This window comes from Miniopterus natalensis, chromosome 3 (assembly GCF_054644295.1).
Source record: "Miniopterus natalensis isolate mMinNat1 chromosome 3, mMinNat1.hap1, whole genome shotgun sequence".
Classification (NCBI taxonomy): domain Eukaryota; kingdom Metazoa; phylum Chordata; class Mammalia; order Chiroptera; family Miniopteridae; genus Miniopterus; species Miniopterus natalensis.
Window position 1 is genome coordinate 80,809,349 of NC_142083.1, and position 27,174 is coordinate 80,836,522.

Consider the following 27,174-nt stretch of genomic DNA (forward strand, 5'->3'; position numbering starts at 1 on the left):
TCAGAGAGAGGAAGGAAGGAGAGAGATATAAACATCAATGATGAGTCATTGATTGGGTGCCTCCTACATGCCCCTATTGAGGATCAAGCCCACAACCCAGGCATGTGCCCTGACCAGGAAATGAACCGATACCTCCTGGATCACAGGTTGATACTCAACCGCTGAGCCACACCAGCCAGGCGCCTCCTTTGCTCATCTTCGGCAGAAGTTGGAGAGATTTGAAGAGAGGATGATCTGACACACTGTGGCTGGTTTGAAGATGGAGGGGACCATGTGGCAAGGAAAGTGGGGCAGCCACTAGAAGCTGAGAGCCCACACAAAATGGAGACCTCAGTCCTAGGAATTGAATTCTGGCACTGAATTTTCTTGGAAGTGAATTCTTTCCAGAGCCTTGAGGTAAGAGCCCAGCCAACATCTTGATTTTGTCCCTATGATATTTTGAGCAGAGAACTGGGAAAAGCCCACCTAGACTCCTGACTTACTAGACTGTGAACTAGTGGCTATAAATTGGAGGTTCCCATGACCCCCTCCTCAGGTTTGATTAATCTGCTAGAGTAGCTCACAGAACTCAGAGAAACATGCGTTTACCAGTTCATTACAAAGGATATTATAAAGGATACAGACGAAGAGTCAGGTGAGAGGTATATAGAGTGAGGTCCAGAAGGGTTCCAAGCACAGGCACTTAAGTTCCATGGTGTGCAGTGCACCACCCTCCTGGCATGTGGATACATTCACGAACTGCAAGCTCAACAAATCTCAATATTCAAGAGGTCTAATCACTTGGTCTTTCTGGGGACCCATCCTGAGTCTATCTAAGTCACCTCATTAGCATAAACTCGGGTGTGCTAAAGAAGGGGCTCCTATTTTCTGATTTATCCTTTTTATGTTTTATTTTGTAATGTTTAGCAGTTATAATGTGTATTTTTATTTTCCATTCTTTCTCATGCAAAAGATAGCATACTATTATATGCATGGTATAATAAGAAATCTATTTGGTCTTTGTCCCCAGTTCCTGGCCTAGAGCCCCTTGAAACTTTGGAATTTCCTGAGGGATGGGAATGTTTGAGCATCGACCTATGACCCAGGAGACTGAGGTTTAATTTCCAGTCAGGGGCGCATGCCTGGGTTGTAGGCTCGACCCCCAGTAGGGGCGTGCAGGAGGCAGCCAATTAATGACTCTCATCATTGATGTTCCTCTCTCTCTCTCCCCCTCTCTCTTCCTCTCTGAAATCAATAAAGACATATTTACTTAAAAAAAAAACAAAAAACAAAAAAAACATGGCTATCTGTCTTCCACATATGCAAATATAAAATTAAATCAATAAGGATGGAAAGAAGGCCATAGCCAGTTTGGTTCAGTGGTCAGAGCATCGACCCGTGGACTGAAGGGTCCCAGGTTCAATTCCAGCCAAGGGCATGTACCTCGGTCGCAGGCTCGCCCCTGGCCCTGGTCAGGGTGCGTGCAAGAGGCAACCAATCGACGTGTCTCTTTCACATCGGTGTTTTTCTCTCTCTTCCACTCCCTCCGAAAAGCAATGGAAAAATATACTCGGGTGAGAATTTAAAAAAAAAAGAATGGAAAGGAGGTATATTCAAACGGAAAGCAAACTGAAACAATGAAACCAATTATATTTCAAAGGAAAAAAGAAAGAACTAATCCGAATAAATTTAACACAGTAGTTGATGACACCCTCAGTGGGGGCAGAGCTGTGGTGAGAAGGGGAAGAGTGACAAACAAATCCTGAACTCTTTTTAGTAGGTCTGCTGCTTGTAACGGTGTGGGCAGAACAACTCGGAAACCATTTTAGATATAACCAACTACTTCAATGTACTATGGGACTGAGCAAATATACCAGCATGGTTGGGAGCCGGGATTCTCACTGAGGGAGAAGAGGCATAAAACTGTGGAATGGGGAAGGCAAGAGCTAACACTGTGAGGAGGAATCAGTGTAAATTCAGGGTTTCTAAAAGATGCATATGCCTGTGTATACGCGTTTATGGCACGTCTATTTATGAATATGCAAATACACGTACATATGCATATGTGTGTATTGATGCATATTTCCTAGCTCTGTCCATTGGAAGAGCCAAGAAGCATAGACACTTCAGTAGCAGTAAGGACACCTAGTGCTGTGAACTCGATCTCTAATACCTTCACCACTGAAAGGAATCGGGCTCCTTAGAGGAATGACTGGGTCTGGGGTTGGTACAAGATATGCTTGGAATGCCTTATTATACCAGAAAGTAAGAAAGTGCTAAAAAGGGAAGGAAGGAGGGAAGGAGGGAAGGAGGGAAGGAGGGAAGGAGGGAAGGAAGGAAGGAAGGAAGGAAGGAAGGAAGGAAGGAAGGAAGGAAGGGAGGGAGGGAGGGAGGGAGGGAGGGAGGGAGGGAGGGAGGGAGGGAGGGAGGGAGGGAGGGAGGGAGGGGAGGGGAGGGGAGGGGAGGGGAGGGAAGGAAGGAAAGGAGAAGGGGAACAGGAAGGGGAAGGAAAAGGGAAAGGGGAAGGGAAGAGAAAGAGAAAGGTCGCCTGGCTGGTGTGGCTCAGTGGCTGAGTGTCAACCTATGAACCAGGAGGTCACAGTTTGATTCCCAGTCAGGGCACATGCCTGGGTTTCAAGCTCAACCCCCAGTAGGGGCCATGGAGGAGATAGCTGATCAATGACTCTCTCTCTCCCCCTCTCTCTCTGAAATAAAAAAGAAAGAATTTTTTTTAAAAGGAGAAAGGTCAAAGGAGTTCCAACTAGCAAATCTGAGACAATGTGAACACCAAAATAATTATTAAATTGTAAATAGGAATTCATGAGTCCATAAATACATAAATGGGAGATGCTCTCTCGTTCACAGGAGAATGCCGAGGGCAGAATGGAAGGAGTGCTGGAGTTAGCAAATCACTATTTTGCAACCATCACGGTAAAGACTGGCATAGGCAAGAATCATCAGTGGATGCTAAATCTAGGGGGCAATTTTGATGAACATATATTTGCATTGTCTCCCCACATTGCTCATTAGTTGCAAGGGAGAAAAAAATAGCAATAATTAGACAGTGAAGTATTTAGGGGTAAAGAAAGGGCCATGATGTACTTAACCTACTTTTAAGATGGTTCAGGGAAAAATGTGTATTTTTATACTGTGTTGCTTTTATTTTTGCAACTTTTTGTAAGTTTGAAATTATTTCCAGATAGTTTAAAGAGAAAAGAGCCATTATATGGGAAGTCTCTGAGAGTAGAGCTCTTGAAGAATGCAGTTTTCATCCAAAGAGGGGGGTGGGGCCTGACTAATAATCACAGCGATGAGGCACTGAGCTGGGTGAGTCCAGCTGTTAGGACGCAGAGCTGAACCCCTAGGTAGCTGAGGCGGGTACAGACCTGAGGGGCGTTAGAGATGTCCTATTGTAACTGAAGAGGTGGTGTCCACCACAAAGCCTGAGCCAGGAGGGCATCTGCAACTAGTGCACACTCCTGGCTTTGTACATTCCCAGCCTGGGCCAGTCTCTCAGGCATAGGCCACTGTCAGCCCTGGAGAATAAGCCTCCAGCACTGGAGCTCTCTAGGCACAGGGTCAGAGCCCCCTATAGCAGCCCTCAGTGATCCTGACCTGCTGGAGCTTGTTCCGGACTCCAGTCCTGAGGAGTCCCCTCCTGTGACCTTGCCTGCATCTGGTGACTTCTCCCTCCTCCCAGCATTCAGACCATGGCTTTCATCCAGGTTTTCTGGCTCAGTGTGTCTTGCCCTGGCCCTGACTCTTTGGTCTCCCTATGACTCAGGGCCCTGGCTCCCAGCCCTGGGACCCCACCCTGCCTATGTTCTGGTCCTCTCAGCTAAGGCCCCACAAGAGGGAAGAATGGGGATGTTTAACCCAGAACCTGCCGGGTTACCAAGACCTTCCATCCTCTGCTCTGTGAAAGAACAGCTTGGAGCTTCCAGTTCTGCAAACCCAGCTACTGACCCAGCCATACCTGCAGGGTACTGTCGATACATAGTGACACATGAAGCTGCAAATGGGATCAGTCTGAGTAGCTGGTACTCTACTTGGGGAATTGCCTCCTGACTGCAGAACACACCCAGCATGTCACAGCCCTGAAGTGCGCCTGCCCTACTCCCTCTAAGTCAGGGGATGTTTGGAAAGCGCAAGGGAGGAACATCAGAAACAGACTTGCTCAATAGTCCTGCTGCTTGGAATCCTGAGTTTCCAGCTAACACTTGGTTCCCAACCTGCAGCATGTGAGCTTGAGACGATCCTGGAGTACACTCCCGTTTCCACAGCTTGCTAGCTGTGAGTCCTTGTGCCAGTTTCACCCCTTAGGCTTGTTTCCTAATCTGTGACACAGAAATGATAACATGCTAAGCACCTACAGCAGCAGCTGGAACATTGGTTGGTGCTAAAAAATAGTAGCCGTTGATTTGAGAAAAAATCATCAATAAATGCTTGAACTAGTAAGTGAAAGTTTGATGAGGAAGAGGGTATTTTATAATCAATCAATTCCACTCTGAGATATATACTCAAAAGAAATGAAAGCAGGGACTCAGATATGTGTATACCAATGTTCATAGCAGCATGATTACAGTAGCCAAAACATGGAAGCAACCAAGTGTCCCATGAACAGATGAATGGATTAGCAAAATGTGGTATATACATACAGTGGAATATTATTCAGCCATAACAAGGAATGCAATTCTGATAATGCTACAACACGGATGATCTTGAAAACATGTTTGTCTGGCAGGCGTGGCTCAGTGGTTGAGCATCAACCTATGATCCAGGAGACTGAGGTTCGATTCCCCGTCAGGGCACATGCCCAGGTTGTGGGCTCGATTAATGACTCTCTCATCATTGATGTTTCCTTCTCTCTCTCTCCTTCTCCTTTCCTCTCTCTGAAATCAATAAAGATGTATATATTTAAAAAAACAAAACAAAACATAAGTTTTAGGTTATATATACTTTACTACAATTTTTAAAATGTGAGCAAGGAGTGCTAAGGTCTGAAACAATATAATTCCTTGTGAACTCTCCAAATTGACTGGTGGGGGCTCACTTCTACAACAGTGCCCCCCACTGAGAAGACACTGCTAGGAGTAAAATCAAAATTGAGCAGGACAGAAAACAGAGACAAAGACAAGAACGGAGACAAAGGGGGAAAAAAGTCTAAATCAGGGGTCATAAAGGGCTAGACAGTAAATATGTTTTGGCTTGTAGACTACATAGTACATGTTGCAACTCTGCTGATTTCGCCTGAGAGAAGCTATAAACAATGTGTAAATGAATAGGCAATGCTGTGTCCCAATAAAACATTGTTTACAAAAACAGGCAGCCTTTAGTCTAATTCTTGGTTTAAATAAAAGTATGGGAAGGGAACAGTCATTAAGCCACCATATTTTTTAACATTATATGAAAACAACAAAAGAGGGAGCTCTGTAAAGTTAGAAAAACCATCCTTAACCATACAATTCCTTTTAAAAATTCCAGAATACTAATTTCATATAAAAATAAATACTAGAAAATTATCGAGGTCAAATTCCATATAAAATTATTAGGAAAAAAAGAACAGAATATTTCTATAAGATAACAATAGCACGCCAGAAATACACAGCCACAAACAGCTCAAATTATAATTCTTAAAATCAGCTAAAAATCATTCAAAACATGAAAGACACAGTCAATGAAATTAGAAAAACTCAGAAATGAGTAAAGAATTAGAAATAAAAGGGAAAAAACAAAGACTACATTAGAAGACACACGATAAAATGTCTTCAGGGAAATAGGAGGAAGAAAATTAATGGCACAGAAATCATAGAAGTAATTTAAATGAAAATGACAATGTAATTTACCATTTTAACCATTTTTAAGTGTAGAGGTCAGTGTACATTCACACTGTTGTGTAACCATCACCACCATCATCTCCAGAACCTTTTCATCTTCCCAAACTGAAATTCTGTACCCATGAAGCAGTACAGTAACTCCCCATTTCTCTCTCTGCCTAGTCCCTGGCACCCACCATTTTACCCTCTGCCTTTGTGATTTTGACTACTCTTGGTATTTCCTTTAAGTGGAATCACACGTGTCCTTTTGTATCTGCTCATTTCACTTAGCATAATTCAAGGTTCAATAATGTACCATCTGTTAGAACTTCATTTTTAAGGCTCAATAATATTCTGTGTGTACACAAATATCTGTTTGAGTTTTTAATTTCAATTATTTGGGGGTATATACCCAGAAGTAGAATTGCTGGATCATATAATACTCTATGTAACCTTTTGAGGAACTATTGTTATTTTCCAGAGTGAATGCACCATTTTATGCTCCCACAAGCAATGCACAAGGATTCCGATTTCTCCACATTCTAAGCAACACTTGTTTACTTTCTGTTTTATTTTATAACAGCCATCCTAATGGGTGTGGATCTCATAGTTGTTTTGATTTGCATTTCCCTAATGACTAGTGATATTCAGCATGTTTTCACAAGCACATGGAACACTTGTATATCTTCTTTGAAAAAATGTTTATTCAAAGTCCTATGCCCATTTCTGAATTAGGTATAGTTTGCATTTTTTTCTTGTTGAGTTGTAGGCATTCTTAATATATAAAGAACTCCTAGAGTTTATTCCACCCTCATTTCCATTGTCTTGGTTCATAAACTAATCATTTCACTCCTGGGTTAGTCTCCCAGACTCCCCAGTTCCCCTCCTAGATGTGATGCTGGTTGAGTTTCTTGCGTACTTATGACTTTTCTTTCTAAAATGTTTATTATTTATGTAACAGGAATAATACACAGAATATGGTTCTGGTGAAAGATAAGTACTCCAGAGTCTGTGTGGTTTAATCAGAAACTGAGGCTATGTTCAGATCCTAAATATAGAAACTAAAAATCTTCCTGAAATCTAACACAGAATTTAGATCTAAGTAGATTCAATTTTTAAAAATCATATTTTAAACTTTAAGTCAGATTTCACTTGATTTCTTCCTATCCATGGCAAGACAAACCCTTCAAAGATCTATAAAATAACACAAGTTGGCAGTCACCTGGAAACAATTTATTATTAAATGAATTAAGCTCTAATCCATCAAGCAAAAGAATCTAACACACTCAGGGTTGAGATGAAACAATACATAGGCACACAATGATTTGACTAATAAATCAACAGCCCCTGGTAAAATTCCCAATACTCAAGAAAGATTTAAAAATAAATGTCCTGTTCAACAGCTGCCTATAAGCAGGTGTCCCTTGATCCTTAGATAAGGTTAAGACTGACAAAATCACAACTGGGAGAGGAGAGGAGGTAGAAAAGGAAAGCCTGGAAATCACAAGGGAGTGGGAAGTAATCCAATTAACAGTCAGCACTGAAAATATACAATCTTACAACAAAATAAGTGCGAATTTGGAAAATTAATGTCTATGGGCATTTTATTCCCCAAATAGGGAGCAGAGTAAATGTGGGAAATTAGATATTTTTCAATATTCCTAGGACCAAAGGCAACCACAGATTGGGAGCTACTAAACTCTCTAATGCTTAAATATTAACAAGCTCTTCACCTGGTAATTACCTTAATACTTAAATTTTTAAAAACTGAAACAACCCCGCAACAGCCAGTAAGTTCAAATTCTTATTAATCAACCTCTAGTTCTTACATATTCTGACTATGAAAAGAGGTACATAATTGTGCCCTTTTTAAAGATGCAAATAATTTGCCCATTGTGTAAATGAAGCTCACCTGGTCTCAACAGGAGGCACCTGCCCAGGGTAAGAAATTGAGGGCAGTCAGAAAGGCCACCAACACTGCATTTCTGTTGCCAGTCATTCAGTCTGCAGTGCCTCTTTACAACGGGAATAAGCTGTGCCCAAACACAAAGCCCAGGCCATAGAGGAAAAGGGCCTTTAGACCGGATGAAGAGTTAGCAGACCTGTTCTTGTCTTATCTCTGTTCTCGAGGAAAAGATTCCTCTAAGGTGAGCCAAGTTCAGTGGCTCATTTTAACCTAGAGCTGCTCTGGGAGTTTCTAGCTATCTAACTGGATTCTACTAACTCGGTTCTCATCCCAACAGCACTCTACGCCCCGGCTTGGAAAGTTCCTAGGGAAGGAGATGAAACTAATTAGTAGGACACAGCCCTACTAATCAAAGGCAACCCAAGTATTTTACTAGCTGTGTATAAAAGACTTTCCCACAACTGTGGCAAAGGCCACAGCAGAAATATCTGTACCGCAGGCGGCTCCGCAGTCACTGTTCTCTTTGACTCTGCCCTCCTCTCTTTAGCTCTCTGCCCTGGCAACCTCAGCCTGTCTTCACCATGTTTCTTCTCCCGGAGGCAAAGTATTTCTTTTCAGCTGATTTTTGAGAAAGGCTTATTTTTGTGATTTACCCAACTAACCATGAAATCAGGTCTGGTGGGGTAGAGAGTAAAACTAAACAAACAATCCTCTATGTCTGAAAAACAGCTTCATGAGCTGCTTGGCCGAGCTGTGCTCGTCTATGCTGGGTCTTCTTCCTCCATTACCACGTCATAGTCGGTAGTTTTCTTCTGCTCAGCCTCTGGTCCTGCAGGCAGAATGCTTGTGACAGTGTGGAGAAGCGCTTCGATCTGCTCCTCTGTGAGCCGTTCTTCACTCTCTTCCACCATCTGCATAAGAAAGAAAACCCTCAGGGTTACAAATGAGCCTCATAGGCCTGGCCACCCCATGATGTTCTCAGTCCCAGCCCAGCCTCTTAGCACAGAGCTCAGGGCCTGGCTTCGAAGCCACCCCAGGTCTCTAGGTCCTCCCCACATTGGCTCCACAGGTGGGAGAAGCTAGCTCAAATTTCAGGGTAAGCCAGTGGGACTATTCAAAATAGGTCAGTGGAAAAAAACAGGGTTGCAGGCTAGCATTTTTCTTTAAAGAAAAAGAAAACCCTAATAGTTCTATCCCTAAATATGTGTGTGAATATGTTGTATATGCAAAGAAAACTCACCTCTGGAGAGTGAAATGGTGCTTTATATACTTTTGTATTTCACAACAAGCTCATCTGTAACTTATAAACTGTAGCAACAACTCATCTGGTCATTGCCCACTGTGTGCCAAATGGTTTATATATTTTTTCTAATCCTCATTAAACCTACCACTAACAACAGCTCTTTTGGGAGCTTATGTGCCTGGTGCTGCACCTTACACTTTAGATCTATTATCTCTTTTAACCCTCACAACAATCCTGACAAGGGGCAAAACTAGAATTCTAAGCCAGGCCTACCTAACTGAAACACATGCCACTTGGCCTTAGTCACTTCCTGAGAAAGCAGAACAGGAGTCTGATGAGTGATGGCTGGAAAACAATCCCATACTGCCTCAAAGGTCTACTTAAAGCCTGGTTTCCGACACAGTCCAGGAAATCCGAACACACAGATGATACCTACAATCATGAGCCAGTTTCCTAAGCCTCACCTCTAATTCTCAATATGCTAATGAGTACAGATATAATATACAGTCAGCGCCCTTTAAAAGTACGCAGGCAGCCAAGGTGTTTAACCACTTTCAGTTGGTGGACAGCTTCTTCAGGAAAGGTATCCAGGGTCCTATCCTATGGCATTTCCCACAGCACTCTCTGACATCTGGCAACTAAGACCAAAGGGAAATCTAGAAAGAAATCCAGCAGACTTAAGTAAAGAAAGATGACAAGCTAGGCTTACAATCCTGAAATCAGTCTACTGCCTCACTTTACAAATAACATTACAGAAACAAAAGACGTCAGGTGACACATCCAAGGTCATACTGCAAACTCCTGACAATATATTGGTCTCTTCATTTATCTTAGTCCAAAAATGCTCCACACTAAAGAATAACCCTGGGTGTTCTAGGGTGAACCAATGAAGCTACTTCCCATCACACTGTGAAATAAAATGTTTGTTTTCTAAAGATTCAAAGGTTCAATAAAATGTAGCTTCTCTACTGAACAAGAAACAATCCCCGAAAGCCCATTTTTAAAACCAGATATACAAAACTAGGGTCTGTGAAAGGCAGTAATCTAACCTAGACTGTCTCCAAAGAATGAAGGAAGAGGAAGGAGGGATACATCCACTCTGACCTAATCCTGAGAAAAGATGATCTCCATGTGAGAGAAGCATGTCTCCAAGTGTATGAGTTAACTGGCATATGCAGTTGATGTTGAACTGTTTCCTGCCTCAGGAAAGAGAGTGAAGGAGATCTGAACCATTGTTAGAACAGTGACAGCCTCCCACCAGTATCTGTACTAGCTCCAGTTTCTGTGGGGCTTTCCCAGAATCACTGCCACCAGAGCTTTCTCAAGAACGCTGCACATAAAGTCAGGACAATTTACAGGTGAGTAGGGGCTCAGCATTATAAGGAAACTTGATCTGGGTCTCACACCAAGTAGGGGCAAAGTCTTTTGACTTTGCATCCCAGTTTTTTCTAGAGGACCATGTCCTCCACTAGGAGATTTCTATTATTTCTTCTCTCAGAGATGCTGCACAGCAGACTCGAGTCCACCAGTTTAAGAGTTACGTTATATGCCCTCTAAGAGGCCTTACTTTTCAGAAAACCAAACAGAGAACTTCAACAGGCCACCTTCTTGCATCCCAATCTCTGGGTTTGGCAGATGCAACACTAAGATTAGGTGTCAGGAAGTGTGCTCTTGGAAAAAGTGTCAATGAGCTATTTTGCCAAATTGGCCAAGAGCAGCTTTGGTTAGCACACAACCCTCAGGGATAATTATAGTCAGGAGCTTTTCTTTTCAATCCAAGATTCCAGGTCACAGAAAGTAAACCTAAGCCGCATTAAGTTTAATGAAATACACACAGAAAGAAACTTACTAGCCCATCTTAGATCACTAGGGTAAATGACAGTAACTATGTTTATTCTTCACCTTGTCTTCCCATCACATAAGAAAGAGCCCAAATAAAGATGAGCAAAATACATCTCAACATTCTGATACCAGAGGTTTCAAGTTGTTCAGAATATAAAAGCAAATGAAATTTTAAAACCAAAGTATTTGCAGATGGGTCAACATAAATGAAAAATGTTTTAAATCATATACAAAGATTGTATCAATACCCAGGGGCTGTCAATTTGAGCTGCTGAACTATTAAAATGGTTGTTTCTCATTTTAAGCTGCCAGGCTTAACCTCCTACTTTCCTCAAACATCTCAAAATCTAATAGTCACTGACACTTTTAGCTATTTGACCCAGAACAGTTCACTTAACGTCTGTAAATATATATATTTTTAGACTAATCATCTTTAACCTTTGTAAATTTCAATTTTCTCTAATATAAAATGAAAGTAATGCGTACAGTAAGGACCAAATGAGAACATACATTATAGTGTTTTATAAGCCATAAAACTATGTAATTCAAGACATTTTATAATCACTACATTATAACAGGCATAGACGGCAGTGCTGTTCAAGACAGTGGCCTGTGAGGTCATGGGTTCACTGTCCTATCTTCAGACCAGAGGACTCAAAGGGGGATGGCTTCCTCTTCTTCACAGACAGCAGGCAGTAGTCGCCTGTGGGTGTGAGGATTGCAACAAATCACGGCTGAGGTGTAAGTGAAAAAGAGAAGCTTCAGCCTCAAAAACTTAATACTACAAAATGTTAGGTGCTGGGATTATTTCTGGACCCAGAGAGCATAAACAGCTGTAAGGTTAACATGGGGAAATTCTCAAGTCCCTTGTAGTTTTCACTCCACATGCAAACCTAATTTCTTATTCCACTCTGTTGAGAAGAGATACTGCTGCAAGCCTTGGTAAATGATGTGCTATCTTTTACAGCCAAATCCCAGGATGGGAAAAATCTGGCTATAAAATGGTCCAACTACTGGGAAACCACACAAGCAATTTTGACCAAGGAAAGGAGAAGAAAACGAACAGTCTGAAGAGATGCAAAAGCACATGACTTGGAGGAACATAGTAAGACTTCTGAATCAGACAGACCCAAATCAGCCACTCACTAGCCAAGACTATCATGAGGGCATTACTGACATATACAAAGCCCCTGGCACCATGTCTGACATATAGCAGGCACTCCTAATAGCAGCTAATCTTACCAAGTACTGATAGAGCTTTCTACAGGCTCTAGGATGAGGTCACACTAATCCTCCTCATCTCTTCTCCATCTGTCATTAAACCATGAATAACATATGTTGCTGATTAAAGTTGGAGGAGACATGGCATGTGATCTTTAACCCAGAGGGAAAGGGATTAGTTTCCTGCTGTTGTTTTTTTTCTCTTTCCTAAGTTGAATCTCCAACACACACAGTCAAATGCATATGAATGAGGGTTTAAAAAGGAATCTTTATGTATCCTAAAGGCCAGTTACCAAGAAAGGCACCCTTTGTGGAAGGAATTTTTCTAACTTAATTTTGAATACATTTTGAAGGGCAGAAACACCACCACAAAGAAATGTTTCTGTCAAAAATTAAATACTCCATGACCCTTTAATGAAAGGTGTTTGTTTTTAAAACAACTCTAAAGATCATAGGTATTATTGGCCATTTTTTCCACACTTTTCTGACAAAGTGTCGAAATTTGACAAAGACCTAAATACTTCTAACACTGACTTTGGAAACAGTTTGTGTGTTTTTTAATGTCAGGATATTGCTTAAAGAACTTCTGTAAGTAAAACGTATTACAGTGGAGAAAGGACACAGGGCCTGCCCTCCCAAGACTGCATCCGTGTATGTGGCTAAACTTTGTGTTGCGATACAATGAGTTAAAATAAACTACAAAGCAAAACTGTAGTCATTGCATATGTGAGATAAAGGAAGGGCCAAAGGAAGAGGCCATGGTTAATTCAAGGGCAGGGTAATAGGGGGAAGTGAACACACCTTGGCAACAAATGAACACACAGAAAAGCAGCCTGCTTGCCAGTTAGCTCGAAGCAGAGGTCAGTGAAATGCAAGCGGCCTAGGTCCTGCTTGGGTGTAGAATTTCTGGGGCCCCGAGCCCATGTCTGGCACCAGGTCCACCTCGGGCCACCTCCCAGCTCCCCAGGGGGCCTGTCTGGGGTGGGGCAGCTGGCACTGAGCTGCTCCTGGAACAGGTCTCCCTCGAGTCCATATGGCCATCTGCTAGCTCCCACCAGGCAGCTGTAACTGCTTCCCAGGGGTGGTATGAAGTGCAGGTTCACCAAGTGAACAAGAGCAAGTTAGGGATCCATGAGTGACAGCCACGGTGACCGGCGGGGACTACCAGGGCCGACGTGTGCCTTGAGCCATTGGTCAGAACCAGGGATCTCTCAGGCTGAGTTAAGGTAAAGTAGGCCCTCTGTTCTGAAACCTGCCCCAACACAGGTTAATTGGTGCTCCATTGCAGGCTAAAGGGAAACTAAAGTAAAAAGTCACTGTTCACGTTCAGTCAGCAATGAAGGATGAATTGCAAATCTGCTGAAAGAGAATTTTAGAAAAGACTCACCCCTCTACTGATGTACCCTCCCTATGACAGGACTCGAGAGGCCCAGTGAATAAGACACGGGGCCCTGACCCGGGTTCTGGCTGTGGGGTGATCAGTGAGACCATGCATAGGTTGCATCGGGTGTCCACAGGGCTGTCTGCTGCTGCGTCTCCAGCTCAGCCCCATGAGGGTGCCCTGGGCTGCTGGCTGCACAGGGGTATTTTCATAGGACCAAGGCCTTGTATACAGGAACAAGTGAGATCACTGAGCAGATAACGCCCAGCAGGAAGCTATGCTCAGGGCTGGCCACTGTGGAAGACCTGGCAGGGCTTGGAGGGCCACAGGTTTCGCCAAGCCCCTCTTCCTCCTCCTTGTCCAATGTTGGAAGGCCAAGCACTTCTGAAGGCTCATCAGGGGACAGGTTGGGGAGAGTGGGCTTAGAGGTGGCAGCATCACTGTTGTCTCCGAAAACAGAATCTTCAGCAGATCTTCCTCCAGCTTGATGGGGGTGCTGGGGGCAGCAGGGTGCTCTGGAGGACTGCCATCTTTCTGCTCTCTGCTCTCATCCAGACTCTCTGCAGGGCCCTTGTGCTTGTACTCCACCTCCCTGCAGTATTCCTCCAGCTCCCGGCAGGGAGCGTGTTGAAGGGGTTGGGGTCCGTGGCGCTCACAATGACATGGGGCTGGTACTCTTTCTCAATAATGGCTTTGGAGGCTGTCACCAGCTCCCCCTGGATGAGGCTCCTGTCCATCATTACACTACACAAAACCTGGAACTGGGGGCCAGCCGTCTTAATGTCCTTTAAGTTCTGCTCTTGGATCCTGTTCATCTCCTGGACCTCTTTCGGGTTTGTGTTCAACCGAACAAACAGGTTAGGGACAACAGAGGTGAAGGCTCTATGTCCATCCTCTTTAGTCCACTTAGTCTTTGACTCGGGGCTGCTTCTATTTTGCCCTTCCTGAGGCATCATCACCCTGGCCAGAGTTCAGCCATCTTGTCTTGTCTAGTTGCTGCTTCTGAAAACTGTGAGAGGAGAGCAAGTGCCTGAATCACAGACACCAGCAAAGGAGTAACCTGTGACACTAGCAGGAACCTCCACATTGCTACATTTTTAAGACTTCTCTCTCAGAGCCGGGTATTGGTAAGGGTAGCCAGTCCTGAAACGCAGGTTACCGAGCATCCGCATGAGGGCTTCAAACTCCTGCTCACAGGTGGATCAGCCACTTGGGAGGCGACGAAGTGCCCTCCCCTGCTGGAGGCCCCGGGGAACAAGATTTGGCTTTGTACTTCCCAGGATCCAGGAGGACTAAGTTGTCTGGCCCTCCTGCACTGGCCAGAGTTTGAACCTGGATCTCACAGGCAACCACGGGGTTGTGGACGTAATAGAAGGCCTCTTCAACGCTCTCTCCAACGGACACAAGCCCATGATTCTGGAGAATGAGAACCTTGCTTTTAGGCCCCCAATTTTTCTGAATTAAAACCTTTTCCTCTTCATCAACCAAAACCCCATGTAATCACAGTAAGCCACTTCTCCAAGGGAACGTGCCTCCAGGGAGATGGGCAAGAGGCCACATTTCATCACAGAGACCATGGCCCCTGCTGGCATGTGACTATGGACCACACACTTCAAATCCGGCTGTGCAGCATAATCTCAGAGCATAGCATGAAGCCAGCTTGATTTACTCCTAGATTAGTGCTTCCACAGTCCACAACATCTCCTTGCAGATTGATTTTCACCAGAAGTCACTTCACTATAGAGAAGCCTGAAAGGTACAATAAGGAAGTGTTCCGGCTTGGAGCTCACTCTGGTTGTGGTATAATTGTAGATAAGCTCAGACCACCCAAAGAGATCTGCCGGTCTGTAAAATGCTGCCAATTTACACCGCAATAACTTTCCCCCTTTGTCATAGGCAATTGCATCAGATCCTCTAAGGTCGTTCACAGGCGTTGCCATACCAACGAAGACTCATGTTCAAGGCAGCCATCCCTTCTTGTGGGGCTGACCGGTAGACATTCGGAACATTCGTGGTCATAAACTCTGCAATCTGCTGCAACACCAGCAGGCCAGTGGGATTCTTCCCCTTCTTAAATTGTTCCTGTATCATTGATTCCAACTCTTCATAGAAGGTGGGACTCCGCAGAATCATGGACGCCCTCTTTTTCTGCTCCATCATGTTGAAGTCCTGGCGAAGGTCAGGTGCCATGTTCCTCTCTTGCAGGTATTCCAAACTGTTTTCATCCACCCTAAGTACCTCTCTTTGTGAGGGGCTGTGGTCAGGGGTGGTGAGGTCACCACTGAGGCCTGATTATCACCACTCATGGCACAATCTTTCTAGGTTCCTCAGGGGAGGCACACGGGATCCCAAGTCCAAGTGTGGCTGCCATCTGTCCTGCTCAGAGCCAGACTCGGGCCTGGGCTCTGCCTCCTGCCCACAGCCCGCACCTGGCCCACAGCTCCCTCCTGCCACAGGGCCTCTCCACCCCCTCAGACTCTGGCGCTGCCCTGGCCACTCTGGAAACAGTTTTATTCCCAGTTTATTAATTCTCCAGCCGAAGTTTACTGGCAATTAAATGGCCTGCCTAATGTTTTAGCTTAATGATGCTCTTTGCTTTGTACAACTGAAGGAAATGGCCAGTGTGCCAATACAGCAATCACTCAGCTGTATCACTGGACCTCATTTTCACATGCTCCTTATGCCATTGCAGCTTCCTACTCCAGCTGCCTCCCACAATTCTGAAGGTTTATGCTGTGACTGCAATTTAGTCTTTCTAAGTGATGAGGCTCCTGTGAATGGTTTTATACAGGAAAATAAGATAATTAAACTTGTGGTTTTAGAAAGTAAACTATATAGTAATGTAGAAGATAGACTGGAGGGGGGGGACTGGAGGCAGAGAGAATGGTGAGAGGACAACTGCAAGAGCAGAGCTGAGAAATGATGACAAAAAGTAATGCAGTGCAGTAGGGGAAGGAAGAGTCAGAGGAGACAGAAGCAAGAGAGCCTGGGGACTAACTGAATGTGAGATCAAAGGAAGAGAATGACTTCCAGGTTTCTCGCTTAGGAAATTGGGCCAGGAGGGGTGAGAGTGAGAGAGCATGTGGGAAAGTACACATATGCTCCATTAACCAAGAAAAGAAATTCAGGAAGAGCAACTCAAAGGGTAGGAGTAGGGGGAGATGAATTCCAGCAGAGGCATGTCAAGTGTGATGCTTGTATGCAACATCTGGGTTGGGAATAACCCTACAGGGAAGCAATGGCCAGAATCCCGTAGGACATCAGGTGTAACAAAGACACACCAACTCATAGGCCTAAATCCTGTAGACGGAAGTAAATTTCCTCCAATCTTCTACTTTACCTTAGTCCATACTAACTAGGATCAAATTAGTGAGGTTTCCTTTCACTTATAACATGGAGTGGTATGACAGTCTTTCCAAGATATGTCAGTTCCTAGCTTGTCTGTTGTCAACCTTTATATCACCCTTTCTACATCTCATACCTAGAAAACAAACTCCCCCACCCCCACCCCAGTTCAGGCCTCCTTCACTCACCAGCTGGATCTCAACGGCAGTCATAGGCCTATGATTCAGCAGCTGAAGTTTTTCAGCTCTGTCAAAAAAAAAAGTACAAAGCACTTAAAACTCTCATATCCCTAAGGATCTTGATTCTTTACCAAGCTGCTGAGAGAACAGTTTGCAAGATAATAAATGGGAGAACCACTTGGAACATGGCCCTCAGCTTCTTCAACTGTAAAATGAAATTCAAGAGTACAAATGTGTATTAGAATCCTACAAGGTATAGAGGCCTGGATTGTAAGAAATATAGCAAATAGAAGAGATGTAGTTTTAATAACTTTTATTTGGAAAATGTAAAAAAAAATTAATGTTTTCTTAATTCAAATTGTAGAAAGTAAAGATTAACAAAATCATCTTGGTTGGTCATTACTTGAGAACTCCTTTTTGAGATTAAGATTAAATGTTAACTCAGGTTTGACCTATTATCTTAGTAAACAAAAGCAACTCTAAGGGAGGAGTTAATACACAGTAGTACAAGGTAGTTTTCTGTCCTCAAAAAGCTTACAGTTCAGTTGGGGAAAGAAGACAAACACAAGCAAATTTTATAAAAGATTTGAGTAACAGTTGAAGATAATAACTGCTGTCTGTCAGAAGGCAATATATAGCTCACTGCTGAACTCCCAAAGACAAAAGGACTTAAAAGAGAACAGCTTCAATTACCACCCCTGTGCAGGTAACAATTCATAAATTTCCCAATCTGGAGCTCCAGATTCATCTTTAAATTCAATTCTATAAATACTAACACAGTTTAAAGATATTATACAATAAAAAGATAAGTAAGCCACAATTCCCACAGTCATGTGTTTGGGGAAGCAGTACAAGTTACCCAGACTCCCTAAGCCTCGATTTCATCATTTGTAAAACATGCATGATGATATACTTACTATCGCACAAGGGGTGAGGAGGGATGAAAACTTTACCATTTATAGTGGCAGCAACTACCATTTATTGCTTACTTTCCATTAGACAAGCACATATAACTGTCGGACTTAACTGATGCTGAGATGGTAAATAACCTGTCCAAGGTTACGCAACTAGTAAATGGCAGAGCTGGGACTCTACCATCAAAGCTCATGTTCTTAACCATCTGCTTCTAGTGTTCATAGTGCTCATAATAGTGACTGTCAAACAGTAATTTCTCCATAAATGGTAGGCATTACTAAAGAAGTTGTAGTCAAGTTCTACTCCTCATAATCCCCCAAACATTTCCTCTAGACTTTAAGAGGAAGACTTCACAGAGAAGACCCTTGCACTGGGCTCTGCAGGATTTTATAGGCAGAAAGTATAAACAGAATGGACAGTCAAGGCAGGAACAGCACAAGTAAATGCCCAGAAGTACAAAAATTCATGGAGCTTTAGGAAATGGCTCCTAGAGAGAATGTGGGACATAAGGATGAAAGAGTCATCTGGAATAAGACTGCAAAGGGCCGTGACTACCAAGAGGCTGAATGTTACTTTGTACTCTCTGGAAAGCAACCAAGGAAAGGACTAACATGCTCAGGCAGATCCTCAAAGCAATTCTGGAAGACCTGAGAAAATGGAGGCAAAGACACCGTAATACTCCCAGCTGAGAGAACACAAAGTCATGAACCTAGACAGCAACAGCAGTAGCAGCAGCAGCAGCAGCAGGGATGGCAATGAGAGTCTGGACATGTGAAATGCTCTTGATCACCCTCAGGTATAATTAGTCAAGAGACCTAACAACTGCCTAGGTTTGGTGGGGATGGGGTAAAGGAAAGGAAAGAGTCAAAGTTTACTGTTAGGTTTTTAGCCTGTTTGGAAAAAATATATTACTTGAAATTTGAATTTGAGTTTGTGGTACTTTTATTAATCGACTTATTAAAGCTGATGGTGTATGGGTCCTGAGCCAGGGACTTAATAGTCATCTGCTTGTTGAAACGTCATGGTGGCCCATGAGGAAATGAGTCACAGAGAGCTGACTGACTGATTTAGAGAGAAAGAGAAAGAGCAAGAGAGAAGAGAGAGAGAAACACTGATTTGCTGTTCCACTTATTTATGCATTCATTGGTTGATTCTTGTATGTGCCCTGACTGGGGATCAAACCCACAACCTTGGTGTATCAGGATGACACTAACCAACCAAGCTACCTAAGTTTGTGGCACTTTGAGAACACAATAAGAAGGATTCTATCAAGCAAAGTGTCTAGTTTTAGTTCTAGTGTGGTCTAAAACAAAAGATCAGAGCTGAATTTATTAGCAAGGAGTTATGTGAGAGCATGACAGTGGATAGCATAGCCCAGAGACCAACTGCAGAGTAAATAAAGACCCAGGACACCATAAAGCACCTCCATTTGAAGGGGCCAGGAGAGAATGCGGCAAAGGAGAATGAGAAGGAGGAAAAAACATAGTACATACAGAGTTCGGTACCCCAGTCATCCACTGGGGTCTTGGAATGTATGCTCCAAGGATAAAACAGGACTACTGTAAACAAAACTGCAAACACTACACAGGAAAGCATCGGGCTACTTCCTGATTCCAGGACTCAGCACCTCATGATCCTTCTACTTAGACAGCATTAACTCACCTGTATCTGGCAACTCTTCCTTTACATTAAACACAGTGCAACCTCCTACAGACAAAATGTTATATTCAAATTCTGACACTTTACACATGATCTTACTCATATGTGCAACCTAATGAACAAAACAGATTCAGAGACATAGAAGCACAGAAGCAGGGAAGGCGGGGGTGGGTGGGAGGAGATTAATATAAGAATTTATACGCCTAACCTATGGACAAAGACAATAGTGCAGTAAAGGCCTAGCAGGAGGGGTACAGGGTGGAGGGGATCAATGGGGGAAAAAGAGGGACAATTGTAATATTTTCAACAATAAAGATAAAATCAAAATGAAAAAATATTTTTTTAGAAAAAAAAGAAAAAAAAATTCTGACACTTCAGTATGTATGTCCCTACTACCATAGCAGTTACACTGCATTCACATCTTTGTATTCCCAACAACTGAGACAAAGCAGGCATGAGATAAATGTTAAGGATAAATTAAAGAAAAGGCTAGGGTAGCACTGACTTCCAGAAGTAGTTCAAGGGAGAGACAACTGCTGAACACTGGGGAGACATGAGGCAGGATTCCATGGCTGAATGCAGACAGGGTAACCACACTTCAGATACTTGGGAAACCTGACCACCTTTCCACTCCGAGCTTTGCTGGCCCCAGAGGTACATGTCCCAAATATGATGTCAAATCCCAAGAGTAATCTGTGCACAAAAGAGTCCCTTTTAGGGACCCAAAATTATTTACAGACTGGCCTACACTGGGTCCTGAAAGCAAGTCCTTCCTCTATTCCTGGTAGTCACAGCTGTACATCTTTGGGAGGAGACCTGGGGCTGCAAGCCAGGCTACAGTTCTTAAGAATTAAATGCCTTAAGCAAAAAATTAAAATGATTAAAGAAACAAATGCTTTGGGGAATTAACATGCTAAAGAAAAAATGACATGGCATTTAGTGTCAACGTGAATTCAAGTTGAGTCAGTACTACCATTTTGCTGAATAAAGTTGTAAAGTCAGATAAAACATGGTTCCTACAATACTTTCTAGAACTCTAGTAATGGAGGTATTTAACCAAATTAATGAAACTCCAGTTTGCACTACTCAAACTGGACCAGTTAAGGGCTGGGATCTTTAATTTCTTTTCCCTGATAGAATAGTAGAGAAAAACTATTGAGATATTCAGATACTATATAAGGATTAAAGAGCACTTCAGTAGTTTCTATTATAAATGCGATTCCTGCCTTGAACTGCACTAGCTAGCAAAAGATGGTCCAAGTCTTGACAGTATATGGCAAGCAGCCTCCTGGATCACCAGGAACTGAGGCCAAATGAATTCCAATGGGCTGCAAGGGTTGACCACCTCCTAGAGGAGCCAAGCCCCAGCCACAGTGAAAGAAGCCTGTCTGCTCCCTCTAGTGGTTAATTTTAGAAAAACACTGTCTGTAGCTTTTGCTTCCGACAGTCATGAATAGCCTATGTATATGTTAATCTGCTCCAGAAATCAACCATTTAATTAAAAGTAGACATGAAATTGTTAAAAGATTTTGCTTACTTTGGTTGAATCGCCAATTCAAATGGAGATTACAGCCAAGAAATCAGAAGGCTGAAACTAAGGAGGACAGCAATGGAAGAATTAGGAAAGGCTTTGGGTCAAGAAGGCAGAGTAAATGCTGTACTTGCCTCCTCCCATGACCACCTCATAATTACAATTAAACTACAGAACAACCATCATTGAAAATGGCCTGAAGTCTAGCTAACAGGAAGTCCTATAATTAAGGATATAAAGCAGCAGCCATGTAAAGGCTGGTAGGAGGTGCAGAGACATGGAACAAACTGGTCCCACACCCACCTGTGGCAGTTAAAAATTGGGAGAGGTATCTCAGCTGTGGAGGTCCCCCAAAGAGTGAGGAGTCCCAGACCCACACCATGCCCCCTAGCCCAGGGTTCCAGTGCCTGGAAGAGAAGTCCCCATAACTTCTGGCTGTGAAAACAAGCTGGGGTTATGGCTAAGTGAGATAAAGGGCTGCTGGAGTCCCAGGCATTCCTCTTAAAGGGCCCACAGGGACATACTGGCTCTGAGCTGCAGTGCTGGGGAAACCAGCTCGAAAGGCACCAGGAACATACTGGGAGGAACTGAATCGTCTGGTTTTGGGGCAAGGGCTGGCATAAAGTTTTAGAATCATTCAGCAAAGGATTTGTAAAGACCACTTAAATTCTGTATATGGCTGTGAGATGAAGTCAATCCAAGAGTTATTATAAAATGGCTTTGTCCAACATGCCAGCAACTGACCATATATGGCTATTAATACTTAAATTTAATTAAAATTAAATAAAACTAAAAATGCAGTTCCTTTGTAACATTTAAATGATCAACACTACATGTGGCTAGAAGCTACTGTGTAGGACAGAGCAGAGAAACATTGCCATTGCCACAGAAAGTTCTACTGGACAGAACTGCTCCATTGAGTCTACAGAAGAACGGCAGATTGAAAGAGAATACTGTCACATGAGAAGATGCAGACCAGCTGAAACTGCATGCAACCTCTGTAGTCTGAGATCTGTATCTTTGTGACAGTCAAAACAGATCTAGAGGAAAGGTGATGATTTTCTTCCTCTGCTCCCTTCCCCAAGTCCTGATCCTCTACTTGTGTTTCTATTATCCAAAGCTTTTTGTATCAATGTGATCACACATGCTCCAATTAAGGACTGAGAGTAATAGGCATATAGGTTTGGGAAATGTTAATAAAAAGTTTCCTTGTTTACAAACAAAAAGAGAGAACAGAGCCCTGGGGACCTATAGAACAATTATCAAAGTTCTAACAGTTGTGCTTTTGGAGCTTGGAAAGAAAGGAGAATGAGATTGGAGCAGAACTAATATTTCAAAAAATAACGGCCCCAAACTTCACAGATTTGGTAAGAAATAAAAATTTACATACTTAAGAAGTTCAGCAAAAATAAAATTTTAAAAAATCAAAATTTCAGAGACCAAAGACAAGAAAAAATATTGAAAGCAGCCAGAGGAAAACAACACATTACATATCTGCCTGACCACAGATTACTCATCAGAAAGCATGGCAGTCAGGAGCCACTGAAATAACATCTTTAAAGGGCTGAAAGAAAAGATCCTTCAGTAATTAAAGAAAATAACATTCTCTGTTGAAAGAACACTAAGAAAATTTGCAGCCAGCTGACCTGTTCTAAAAGAAGTGCTAAAGGAAGTTCTTCAGGCTGAAGTAAACAGTAAAAAGTAAACACGGAACTTCAGGAATAAATGAAGAGCAAAAGAAATGGTAAAATTCTAGGGAAACATAAAAGACTATTTTTGTACTCTTAAGTTCTCTAAAATATATAAAATTAGCCCGGCCAGGCATGGCTCAGGGGTTGAGCGTCGACCTAGAATCCAGGCGATCGGGGTTCGATTCCCGGTCAGGGCACATGCCCGGGTTTCGGGCTTGATCCCCAGTCAGGGGCGTGCAGGAGGCAGCCAATCAATGACTCTCTCATCATTGATGTTTCTATCTCTCTCTCTCCTCTCCTTTCCTCCCTCTGAAATCAATAAAGATATATTTTAAAATAAATAAAATAAAATATTTAAAATTATAGAACATAAATGTTAAAACACTGCTAAATACTATTTCAATGTATGAGCTACCCAACCATGGCTAAGATGATAAATTTAATGTTCTGTGTATTTTACAATTAAAAAATAAGACAGCCCCACCAGGCATGGCTCAGTGGTTGAGCACTGACCTAGGATCCAGGAGATCACGGTTCGATTCCCGGTCAGGGCACATACAAGAATCAACCAATGAATGCCTAAATAAGTGGAACAACAAATCAATGTTTCTCTTTCTCTCTCTCTCTCTCTCAAATCAATTTTTTAAAAACGAACACACTGAGTGTTAATTAGAATTAACAACTAAATATAAATACAAAGTTGCTGAGGGTGGCTTTTGTAAGTTATTTGATTGTGTGTCACTCTTCCTACTTAAGATAATTTTTACTTACTTGGTCAACTTGTGGCTTTTCATTGCTGTGAGAAATTCCCTGACAATCTCAGGACTCTGGTGACTGCATGGTGTTTTTGATATGTATTTTAATGTCTACAAAAAAAAAAAGGAAAAAGCAAATCTGAATGAGAAAAAGGGAAGGCAGTGACTGTAATTTAGTATGCTATAATTTTGTCTCCAAAATCTTTATAAAACAAATGCCTTCAGGAGAGTCAATCTTCAATAATAAGAATTCCTCAAAAAGAAAACCAGGAGCTAGTATAGGAAGAATAACTACTGAAATTTTAGAAGAAAACTTTTCTGATCTTAAAAAGAAAAAATTCAATCTGAATTGCATTATCATGTTTCAGATAATTTCTTTAAATACAGGAAACCCAAAGAATAAAACAAATAGCCATGAATCCATATGGACACAAATGACTGAATAAATAGATGAGAATTAACAACCATTTCTTACAGAATTCTAACTAGTAAGCATAAAAGAAATGAGGGAAATAAATCACCATTAGGCAGCTCTACCACAGTAATAATTACTGCAGGAAAGACCGACCAATAAATGCTAACATTAGTGGGCAGAAGATTAAGGAAAAATGGGATATATGCATAGCTTCAAAGCATCTTCCCCAAAATATTTATTAATTACTGTGATGGTTTTAACATATGTCCTCAAATTCATTGGTATCCCTCCCTTCAAGAAGTGAAGCGTACTCCTCTTCCCCTTGAATGAGCTGGACTTGGCAACTCCTTTCTAATAGAATATGGAAATGGAAAAACAGTAACTTTCCAGTGGAGAAACCAGGCAGAAAGCACCTTAACCAAATGATCAAAGTTAACAGGATCAGTAATAAGACACTGATATCATGTACTCTGTATCACCTACATGGTATTCTTTCCCCAAAGCCATTACCTTCAGTCTAGTCATGAGCAGATATCATACATAACAGAATCGAGGGACATTCTACAAAATATCTGACCAGCACTCTTCATAAGTGTTAAGGTCATGGATGACTAGGAAAGACTAAGGAGCACAGATCAGAAGATATTGAGGAGACATGTTAACTAAATACAAAATGATGTCCTGGACTAGATCCTTGAACAGAAAAGGAAAAAAAAAAAAAAAGCCATCTGTGGGAAAACTGGGAAATAGCAAATAAAATATATAGTTTAGCTTAACAATATGTACCAAAGTTAATGTCTTAGTTTTAATAATTATACCATGGTTATGTAAGATTTACATAGGGAAAACTAGGGGAAGGGTACATGGGAACTCTCGCTACTATCTTTATAACTCTTCTGTAAAATTATTTCAAAATAAAAGGGTTTTATTTGTTTTTTAAAGGGAACCCGACCTAGACATAATTTGGAAAGAAATTCAAACCTGAAAAATAAACAGTACCATCAGCACCTAAGTAAAGTCTCTCTCAAAAGTGCAAACATCAGGTTGGTCTCACACTCCTCCATAATAACAAATACTAATAGATGAAGTAATATGTATAGAGCCCTGCAGAATAAAAGTTGAAGCCAAAAACTCCATATTCAGATGAGTTGTCATTCACATTAAGAACTCCCTCCCAGGAGCGCACCCATGCCTTCCTGACCTCTCAGCCATGCATCTCCTAAACTCTAAGGGTCCCCGCGAGAACTGCAACCAGGGGAGCAATAGGCGGCAGCAGCTGTCTAGGGCTAAACCCCTGAACCTGTCTCAAAGGCTCCCTTTTCTATGACTTTTCAGTGAGCCAATAGCAACCCCATCTTGGCTCACTTCTGTCACTGGAACTTTTCTCAGAAAGCCAAGGCAGCCCCACCTAGGCTCTCTCCTGTTGCTTCTTCTACCCTAAGCCCTTCCTTGTTTCACTGCCCCCAGCTTTAATAAACACATTCTCAAAATAAAACTAAAAAAAAAAAACACTTGAAATATATTCAGGTATAAAAAGTCTCAAAATATTTAGTACCACAATAGCTATCCTTAAGGTACCACAAATTAATAGCAAAAACTTGAGTGGCAATGAGCTTAAACTGATTAAATGTGTAGTTAAAAGTACTTAAGTTTTAAAATTTGTTTATAAAACTAATTACCAAATGTTTTTTTCTTCTTTAAAGAGATGAACTATATAATGTTAAAGAACATGAATGAATGACAGGGTTTTAAATATATGATTAAATGAGCCAAATTGAGGAGGAATGGTGACAAAAATAAACCCTTTATTTTCCTTAAAGGGATTATGATAACTTAATTCAAGTTTAATAATATCTTTGAAAAGATAAGTTAAAGAAGTGAAAAGCAAATCCTCTAGAGATGAAATTAGAACTGGAATAGCAAAAAAAAAAAAACCCACATTAAAATGACAGATACAAAACTGAACATCACCTATAACAAATACAATGGCTTAAACTTTCTTTTTTAAGGACAAAGCATAAGGCTGGGACAGAATGCAGCAAAATGTCCACTAGATATCAAGATTATGAATTACTTTTGCTGTCTTCTTTACACTTTTTGGGGCGTTCTAAATTTTCTAGAATATCAAGTATCACTATTTATGTAATAAAAAATTTGGCACTGCCCGAAGAAAAGGTCTGGCCTTTGACTTCAGCTTCTGGGAGGTAATCTCCAGACTCTTGGAATATTATAGCTAATAAGAGTTCTTTGTCTTGGGCCTTAGATCATACTGGATAGCCTCAACAATGTGACTTAGTATAGGGGCTTGGGGTCATACAATATCACTCAGCCTGGAAGCTGAGATGAGCTACATGGGCAATTAATCCTTCAATCATGCCTGTGTAATAGAGCCCCAATAAAATCTCCAGACACTGAAGTTCAGCTGAGCTTCCCTGGTTGACAACATTCTGTGCATACTGTCACATACGGCCACATTAAGACAACAATGGAAGTTCTGTATCTGATATTTCTCCTGAAATCTGCCCCATCTGCTTCTTCCCTTAGCCAATTTTACTCTGTACCCTTTTCCTGTAATTAACAGTAACTGTGAATATGACAGCTTTCGGTAAGTTCTGTGAGTACTTCTAGAAAATAACTGAATCTGAGGGTGATCTTGGGACCCCTGACTTGAAATTAGTGTTAGGAGTGAGTGCAGTCTTATAGGCTATTCCCTCTAATTTTGTAGTTGGATAATCCTTGCAATTAGCCAAACTCTTTCCACCTTTATAAAGAGAATAAAAACGGGGTTATAGCACAGTTATTCAAATCAAATAATAGGCAATCTTGGTGGCTAGTCATCAGAAGAATAAACCAACGCCTCTCAACCAGAAGTCTAGGCTTACTTCATAGGTGATGGTATTCAAGTTCTGTTGCCCAGAACTGTGTTTATTCTTTCCGCTCTCTTTACGCTGTTCTTTCAGATCAGTTAGTAACTGGAACACCTAGGAAAAGATATATAAAAGATTCTTATAGAGAAGTTTGAGAAATATATCTATTACAAGGTCAGTGATTTTGAAGATAAATAAAATAGTACCCCCCAACTCTTTCATTAGAGCAAATAGAAATCCAAGTAGTATGTGACATTTTAAAAATGCTCTTTTATCTAAGTCAAATAATTCAAATTCATTAGTTTACTTAAAATATTTCAAATGTTTCCTACCAATATATACCATATCTCTGATCATCTCTGATCTCAAAAATATTCTAAGTATTTAAAAGTATATTTTTCTAGCCCAGCCGGGTGTGACTCAGCGGTT

General features: G+C 41.8%; 1 protein-coding gene and 1 pseudogene across 2 annotated transcripts in view; both read right to left on the minus strand.

Annotated features, from left to right (window-relative positions):
* Positions 1-5,381: 5,381 nt before the first annotated feature.
* Positions 5,382-27,174, minus strand: part of CRCP (CGRP receptor component) — a 33,492-nt gene continuing 11,699 nt past the window's right edge. The window contains exons 3-6 of one of the 2 annotated variants that reach the window (XM_016221265.2): positions 26,761-26,859; positions 23,480-23,574; positions 16,922-16,979; positions 5,382-8,612 (exon numbers count right to left, since the gene is read on the minus strand). In XM_016221265.2, the coding sequence (XP_016076751.1) occupies positions 8,463-8,612; positions 16,922-16,979; positions 23,480-23,574; positions 26,761-26,859 (402 nt within the window). In that variant the 3' untranslated portion in view covers positions 5,382-8,462. The remainder of the gene's footprint in view (positions 8,613-16,921; positions 16,980-23,479; positions 23,575-26,760; positions 26,860-27,174) is intronic. The other variant, XM_016221266.2, reaches the window with a different exon arrangement.
* Positions 13,035-15,807, minus strand: LOC107543683 (alpha-adducin pseudogene; annotated as a pseudogene).